This window comes from Lupinus angustifolius, chromosome LG15, assembly GCF_001865875.1.
Source record: "Lupinus angustifolius cultivar Tanjil chromosome LG15, LupAngTanjil_v1.0, whole genome shotgun sequence".
Classification (NCBI taxonomy): domain Eukaryota; kingdom Viridiplantae; phylum Streptophyta; class Magnoliopsida; order Fabales; family Fabaceae; genus Lupinus; species Lupinus angustifolius.
The window spans coordinates 4,119,799-4,128,873 of record NC_032023.1 but is presented as its reverse complement, the minus strand read 5'-3'; the positions used below and the strand labels follow the sequence as shown (position 1 = coordinate 4,128,873).

General features: G+C 42.8%; 1 protein-coding gene across 1 annotated transcript; it reads right to left on the bottom strand.

Annotated features, from left to right (window-relative positions):
• Positions 700 to 7,751, bottom strand: LOC109327651. Its single transcript, XM_019560821.1, is given in 7 exon segments — positions 700 to 1,403; positions 1,406 to 4,137; positions 4,401 to 4,644; positions 4,746 to 6,175; positions 6,371 to 6,495; positions 6,553 to 7,259; positions 7,262 to 7,751. Coding segments are annotated over 7 exon segments (6,432 nt in total).

Here is a 9,075-nt window from a genome sequence, read left to right as displayed (position 1 = left end):
CCCGTATTGCCATAAGGAGTCAGGGATTTGTTGAGGCATCCATGCTGCCATAGAAAATTTAGGGATTTGTTGAGGCACCCGTATTGCCATAAGGAGTCAGGGATTTATTGAGGCACTCATGCTGCCATAGAACTCAGGTTCGTGTGGTCTCTAGAGGAAACCTTAGATGGCCTTATAGCACTTTGTCTAAGAAACGCTCTGTTGAATGCATGGTTTGTTTGAATGCATGGTTTGCGTAGTATTGGACTTATGAGATTAATGTCGATGCTTGTGTATGGATACCATTACTCTAGTGTGATGTCATATGGGTGTGTTTATGATTTATTGAAAGACAATGTTATGCTTCCGCAACACCTCATGACACTAGATATGCTGAAAATTGTTAAGACATTTGGGCCTCTCTTTTGCCAAGGTTCGTGCTTGTGACCCCCTTTTCCTCGTTTTAGTCGCGATGCATCAGGATGGACTAAAAAGACTTTGATCAATCTTTTCGTAAAAATTTTCGTTTATTAGAAAATTACTTGCATGCTGAAAGACATCGTAATATATAAAAACCAATTTTATTTGCTTTCCATTAGCTTTCTAAAGAAAATGAAAGTCATACAAGCCTGCCATAGCAAGGAACCCTGACCCAAAATATTTTGCCCCAGCTTTTGGCAATGCCTCGGCCTTCGAGTTTCTTGTTTTTAGGAGGACCCTTCATGAATAATACTTCTTCAATGCATCCGAATTTATGGTGAGACATAGATCTTCTCCATTCATGTCAGTTAGGATTAGGGCTCCACCGGAAAAAGCTTTCTTGAATACATATGGGCCTTCATAGTTTGGAGTCCATTTACCTAGGCTATCTTTCTGAATCGACAAGATCTTCTTTAGCACCAAATCTCCTTCCCTGAACTGGCGGGGCCGGACCTTCTTTGAGTAAGCCTTTATCATTCTCTTCTGATACAATTGTCCATGGCAAATTGCAGTTAGCCTTTGACCATCTATCATATTCAATTGATCATGTCGAGCCTGAACCCATTCTGACTCATTCAGGCATGCTTCTGCCAAAACCCTTAGAGATGGGATCCCTACCTCAAGTGGAAGAACAACTTCCATACCATAAACCAGGGAATAGGGAGTAACTCCCGTGGAAGTGTGGACTGAAGGACGATAACCGTGTAACGCGAATGGCAGCATTTCGTGCCAATCTTTGTAAGTCACTACCATCTTCTGGACTATCTTCTTGATGTTCTTATTGGCTGCTTCAACGGCTCCATTAATCTTGGGTCGGTAAGGCGAAGATGTGTGATGTTTTATTTTGAAATTTTTACACATCTCAGTCATCATCTTGTTGTTCAGGTTGGTGGCATTGTCGGTAATGATCTGATCGGGTAACCCATATCGACATATTAACTCGTTTTTATGAACTTGAGGACTACCTTCCGGGTCACGCTAGCATAGGAGCTTGCTTCCACCCATTTAGTGAAGTAATCTATAGCAACCAGGATGAACTGATGTCCATTAGAGGCCTTCGGCTCTATGGGTCCAATGAAGTCCATTCTCCACATGGAAAATGGCCAAGGTGACGTTAAGACATTCAAGTCGTTTGGAGGTGCATTGATGTTATCCGCATACATCTGGCATTTGTGGCACGTCTTCATATAGTTGTAGCAATCAGTTTCCATTGTCAACCAGAAGTAACCTGCTCTCATGATCTTCTTGGCTAAAGCATGCCCATTCGCGTCGGTCCCGAAAGTTCCCTCATGTACCTCTTCCACCATCCTCTGAGCTTCCTTGGCTTCCAGGCATTGGAGAAGTACCATATCGTGATTTCTTTTGTAAACAACATCCCCACTCAAAAAGAAGTTTGTGGCTAGTCTTCTAAGTGTTCTTTTGTCGGTCTCTGAGGCATTCGGAGGATAGACCTGTCTTCTTAGGTATTCTCTTATGTCGTGGTACCATGGCTTGCCGTCAGACTCTTCTTCAATTGCATGACAGTAAGCTGGTTCAGTGCTGTCTTTTATTTGGAACAGGAGCAAACTGTCCCCTCCCACGTGAAACATCGAGGATAAGGTTTCTAGTGCATCTGCCAGCCTATTGTCTTCTCTGAGGATATGATAAAAATTCACTTTATCGAATTGTTCACTCAACTTCTGGATGTAATTTCTGTAGGGCACCAATTTGCTGTCACGAGTTTCCCATTCTCCTTTTATCTGGTGGATTACTAGGGCAGAATCTCCAAATACTTCTAGGATCTTTGCTTTTGCATCAATAGCAGCCTTTAGTCCCAAAGCACATGTCTCATATTCTGCTATATTATTGGTACAGTCAAAGCAGAGTCTAGCAGTAAAGGGAAGGAACTTCCCATCTGGAGATATCAATACAGCACCTACTCCATGCCCGAATGCGTTGGAGGCCCCATAAAAAACTAGGGTCCATTTTTCTTCTTCTCTCGATTCATCGGATAAATCCATGATGTTCTCATCTGGAAAGTCGTACCTCATATGCCCCAGTTTGTCTACGAGTTGATCGGCCAAGTAGTCAGCAATAACACTTCCTTTCACAGCCTTTTGCGTCACATACATGATGTCATATTCAGATAACAACACCTGCCATCTAGCAATCCTTCTGGTCAGTATGGGCTTCTCGAAGATATACTTTACGGGATCCATTCTTGACACTAACCAAGTAGTGTGACTCAACATATATTGTCTCAAACGGCGAGATGCCCAGACTAAGGCGCAACATGTACGTTCTAACAATGAGTATTTTATTTTGCAAGTTGTGAATTTCTTGCTCAAATAATAGATGGTTTGCTCCTTTCTTCCACAATCACCACGCTGCCCCAAGACACATCCCATAGATTCATCAAGCACAGTGAGATATAGAATCAAGGGCCACCCTGGAACCGGAGGCATCAACACTAGAGGCTCGGTCAAGTACTGTTTTATCTTTTCAAATGCTGATTGACAATCGTCATTCCACCTTACTGCCTGCTTCTTCCTCAAGAGTTTGAATATTGGTTCACAGGTGGGCGTGAGTTGTGAGATGAACCGGGAAATGTAATTTAGCCTCCCTAAGAATCCTCTTACCTCTTTCTCTGTTCGAGGGGTTGGCATTTCAATGATGGCCTTCACCTTCTCAGGATCTACCTCAATACCCTTCTGGCTGACGATGAAACCCAATACCCGGCCGGATCTCACTCCAAAACTGCACTTGGTTGGATTCAACTTGAGGTGATATTTTCGCAGTCTCTCAGATAAATGTCTCATGTTGTCTAAATGTTCTCCCTCTGTCTTGGATTTGCAGATAATATCATCGACGTATATTTCTATCTCCTTATACATCATGTCGTGAAAGAGGCTTACCATGGCTCTCTGATATGTAGCCATAGCATTTTTCAATCCGAATGGCATAACTTGGTAGTAGAAGGTACCCGATGGAGTGATAAATGTAGTTTTGCTCACATCCTCTGGCGCCATTTTGATCTGATGATACCCTGAATACCCATCCATAAATTAGAAAAGAGCATGGCCTGCAGTGCTATCAACTAAGACATCTATATGCGACACCGGAAAGTCATCCTTTGTGCTAGCCTTGTTGAGGTCTCTGTAGTCAACACATATTCTAAGCTTTCCTCCCTTCTTCGGCACAGCTACCATATTGGCCACCCAATCTGGGTATTCAGCAACTTTAACAAACCCAGCTGTCAACCATTTCTCTACTTCTTCCTTGACCCGTAAGGAGATCTCTGGCTTGATTCTTCGTAGTTTCTGCTTCACTGGCCTGGAGTTGGGTATTAGTGGTAATTTATGCTCTACTATACCTGGGTCTAGTCCCGACATCTCTTCATATGACCAAGCAAAGACGTCTTTGAATTCGTGTGAGAGTTTGACTAGCCTTTCTCGTTCCTTAACGTCCATCGTGGTGCCTACTTTCACTTCCTTCTTATCTTCTTTAGAACCTAGGTTAACGAGTTCGACAGGCTCTTGGTGTGGTTGAATCTCTCTGGCCTCTTGCTCTACTAGTCTGAGTAGTTCTGGGGAAGCCTCCCATTCATCATCACTATCATCTTCCACTTGGTTGATGGGTTGGTCAGATCTGGAGGAGGGCTCACCAGCATGGCCCTCATTTTCAGAGTCGCTATTGGATCTGCAACACGGGGATGACGGAGTCAGCTCCCTATAGATTTAGTTTTAATTTTACTGATTTTTTTGTTTTTTTGTTTTTAATGATTTTCTTTCAGCGTGCAAATGAATAAAAAATGCAAAAGAGACAAATCGATATGATCGAGAAGATAGATCTTTATTAATTGGATGAAAAAAACGTGGAAACAAATGAACCCTTATTGAAAAAACATAAAAAAAATGTCTCATAGCCTTGGGCGTAGCTACAAGACTACATTTATTTATTACTTCAGTTCTAGTGAAACTGATGCATGCGCTTCTTCCCTCCAATTTTTCAAGCAGGTGTCGGGGGGACACCTGTACACGAACCCAGACTCTTCCTCCATGCCTTCTTCTTCTATGGTGGCCACCACTCCCGAAATCCTGGTAATGCTAGTGACAAAGCTCTGACTGATGTGCGGTATTGGAAGTTTTGCCCTAACCTCGTGTTTGAACTGCCCTAGCCGAGCCACACGACCACTTTTCCTTGCTCCTGTAGTTTAGAGTTTGTCTTCACAGGTGGGTCTATACCCTAAGCCATATCGACCTTTATTAGCTTTGGGTGTTAGGATTTCCTTGCAGCCTTGTCCATACCTTCCCAATCCTCTACTAGGTTGATACTGCTCAGGATCATCATGTTTGCCACCACGAGAGAAGCATCTAATGGATAAAGATTCAGCTTTGGGGCACCTTCTATCATAAATGTGGTGTGTGCAATCTCGAGGCCCTGAAATGATGTCTCTAATGCCTCCTCAGTCACCTCGACATAGCGGGTGTCAAACGGCTGAGATACCATCACATCCTCATCTCCTGAAACTGTTATCAGCCTTACACCCACTATAAACTTCACCTTTTGATGCAGGGTAGATAGTATTGCTCCCGAAGAGTGAATCCATGGACGCCCCAATAAGCAACTATACGTCGGATTGATATCCATCACGTGGAACAAAATGTTGAATGTGCATGGTACTATCTTGATTGGTAACTCCATCTCCCTTATCACATCCCTACGGGACCCATCAAAACCCTTAACGATCATTGAGCTGGCCTTCAAGTGGGAAGCGTCTACTAGCAATCTGGAGAAAGTTTGCTTCGTCATGACATTTAGAGACGACCCATTGTCTAGGAGGACTTTACCAATCATACAGTCATTACACATTACTGAGATATGCAGGGGGCGAACGTGTCCAGTGCCCTCATGAGGTATCTCCTGGTCACAAAAGGATATGTAATTATCCGCCATGATGTTGTTAACTATCCTGCCAAATCTGTCAGTTGTGATGTCGTGGTTGACGTGAGCTTGGTTCAACACTTTTAGTAGCATACTCCTGTGAGCCTCATAGCTCATTAGTAAGGACAACAAAGATATCCTTGCTGGAGTTTTATTAAGTTGGTCCACTACTTTGTATTCACTTTACTTGATGAACCTCAGAAACTCACAAGCTTCTTCATTTGACACCCCTTCCGGTAAGGCTACCTCAACTTCCTCTTCCGTAGGTTCTGGCACTTTTTCTTTGTTTTTATCTTTAGTGGTCCCATATGGACCCCTTTTTATCTCTGGCAGAACATAGATACGCCCAGATCTTGTGACTCGGCTGCTTCCTGCAATGTTAGTAACTATAGATGGATTCACCATTGGTTCTTCTTTGTAAATCCAAGGCACTACTTTATCTGACTCATATAGGAATGGACTTTGCTCCCCCGCTATCACAGGTTCCATTTGCCGAATGAATGGTTCCCATTGGTGCTGATTGAATTTTGTCTGAACTCCTCTAGGTGGATTTATCACGGGTTCGTACGTGTGTATGAATACAAGTATCTCTTTTTGGTGCTTCTCTAAGACATTAATCCCATGACCTTGTGATTTTCCGCTTATGGCAATTAGTTTCAAGTCCATCATTTTCTGAAGAAGCAACTTGAACTCCTTGCAATCCTCCAAACTGTGGCCCACACGACCATGCATCTCACAACTATTCATATCATTGCTATCTGGCTCTGGGACAACAACCTCTGCCAAACCTTGCCTGCACATATCTCGGAAAATGAACCTCATGGGCATTTTCACATCATCAACTTTGCCAATAATTGCAACCTTGCTCTCCTCCAGAACAACATTCACTCCTTGATTTCCATGGTTTGGTAGAGGATTGCCAGTTATGTTGGGTCTAGTCTCTCAGAAATCTATCTGCTTGGCATTGATGAGGTCTTGAACTCTGTACTTGAAGGCCCTGCAATCATCTACCAGATGTCCTGCTGCTCCAGAATGGTAAGCGTAGTTGTCATTTTCATTGTGCCAAGGCCCGAGGTTCTCGTAGACTCTTCCATGGACTGGTGTGATCATCCCCTGCCGTAGTAGATATGCGAAAAGCTCTATATAGGTTATCGGGTTCTAGTCAAATACGAGTGCTCTCCTTTCTTGTTGGTTATAGTTGTTGTTGTTGGGGTAATGAGTATACCCTTGTCTAGGTTGATGTGTGTTATTGTTTGGATGAGGGGGGTTATGGGTTGTTTGATTCTGTGTTTGGTTTTGGCTTTGATTGTGGTTTTGTGCAAACCGAGAGGGCGCGTGATGATTGTTTTGGTTATTGTTCCGGGACTGGAACTTCTCTGGCTCAACATTAATGAAATGAGTCTCTGCCTCCTTTTTCTTGATGAAAGTGGGCTTCTTACTAGAGCTTGAACCTTCATCGAAAATCTTCCCGTTCTTGATACCTTCTTCTATCTTCTCCCCCACTTTGATAAGAGCCTTAAAGTTGGTCGTCACGCTTCCTATGAGGCGTTCATAATACAGATTATGCAGAGTGTCGATAAAGATCGACAGTTGTTCATCCTCTTCCAATCGCGGAAGGACTTGGGATGCTAGTCCCCTCCAACGCTGAACATATTCTCTGAAATTCTCATATGGTTTCTTAAACATATTCTGTAGCTGAGTCCTGTCTGGTGCAGCATCCTCGTTGTACTTGTACTGTATAATGAAGGCATTGGATAGATCCAAGAAGGTCCTGATCTGAGTTTTCTCCAGACGGATGTACCAATTCATAGCTACCCCCACTAAACTGTCTTGAAAGCAGTGGATCAACAACTTATCATTCCCATGATATGCTGAGCGTACATGTGTAAATGGATTTTGGGACAAGTAGTCCCATTATACTTCTCGAACTCGGGCACTTTAAATTTGGGTGGGAGTACCACATCAGGCACCAAACACATCTCAAAAGCATTCTTCAGATCCACACAGTTGGCTCCTTCAATAGCTTTCAATCTCTCTTCTATTGACCTCCACTTCTCTTCCTCTTTCTCCATGTTTGGGGTGTTACTTCCTAGAGGAGTCCTTTGGGTCCCATCATGATTGTACCTTCCATTTGCTTGATGGTTGGCATTTGGCTGTCTTGTGTTGGTGTCATGACTTTCATGAGGCTGACCAGTACCGTCCCCTAGATTGGGACTTCCGGATCCCAAATGAGGTTGTGACCCAGCAGTTGCAGTCTTCTCTTTCTCGCTCTGGAGGGCCTTCAAGATGCGAAACATCTCCGCCATCCGCTCTTTCAAGCTAGCTAATTCAGTCCAACAATCCTGACTGGAGTCTAAAAAGTCGGCCATCTGTCTAGCTCGGAGTCAGGTATGGTCGGGGTGTTGCGGAGCATTGCTGAATGAAAAATGCAAATAGTTAAAAAAATGTTTTGTTTATTTTATGCAAAAATTTCCGTTAGTATAGCAAGTATGATGAATCCTTTATTTGAGAGTCGGGGAGCACAATCCGTCGACCTTACTAAAGCAATTTTCAGAAGAGAAATTTCCATTCCGTGGTTGCATCTTGAACAAAATATAGCAATGTTGATCTCCTCATATTATTTATCTTTTTCGTTCTCTTTTTTATTTTCTTTTTTTCTTTTTTTATTGAGACAAACTGTGGATATAAGAAGTAATTTTATTGATAATTGCTAAAGATGATAAAGGGGAACCACATTAATCGGTTTCCTCCTTTTATTCCAAATGTTTATTCTAAATCTAAAATTCCTCAGTCCTCTTCCTCCACTTCTTGAGCCTTCAAGCAATGGGGGCACAACTGTCGAAAAATGTCTTCATAGCAGGGAGAATTTCAGTTTCTGGATACATGTGGACCTCATGGTTTGCAGACTCAAAAGTTACCAGTCAATCATCTCCAAAGTCCACAATCCCATCGATGATTTCAATACATCTTCTTTCCCGCAACTCTTTATCTTCCCTACATTCCCCTAAAGCTTGCTCGTAATTGTGTGACCATGTCTCCCTTTCTCCCATCAACTGATCATAGGCCTGCCTAAGGTCTCTTATTTGGTCTATGAGCTGGTTTCTTTCCCTATTCATATCCTCCAAAGACATACGACGTATTTCTGCTTGGTCATCTACCATGGCTCGGTACTGTTCTTCTCTTATGAGACCTTGACGAATAGAGTTCTCACATTCATCCACTTTCGCCCAGGCTTCAGCTGCACTTGCCTTGTGTTGCTCCACTCCGGCTTTGAGTTCTTCTATAGCTATACAACCTCATTTCCTTCATTCCTTAAGTTAAAGATGGCGCGATCACGAGCCCTTAGTCGTGCCTCAAGATCTTTGATTTCTCTTCCCTGTGAGGAGCGCAACTCTGCATAATCATTCTTTAGGCTAGCCATCTCTTCCTTCAAACCTGAGTTTAAGTTGTTGAGCTTTTCTATCTGGAAACCATCTTTCTCAATTATGTTCCTTGATTCTTCAAGTTGACCTTCAAGGATTTTAATCCTCCGTTGAAGATTGATTTCATTCTGGGATGGTCCCTCCTTTTCCTTAGGCATGATGATCTGGATATTGGTTTTATTTGCCATCCTATTTTTTCTCCATAGCTTATACTCTTCTATATAGAAAGCCCAATGCTCTCCTAATTCATTCTTTCCATAGAAGCGAATGT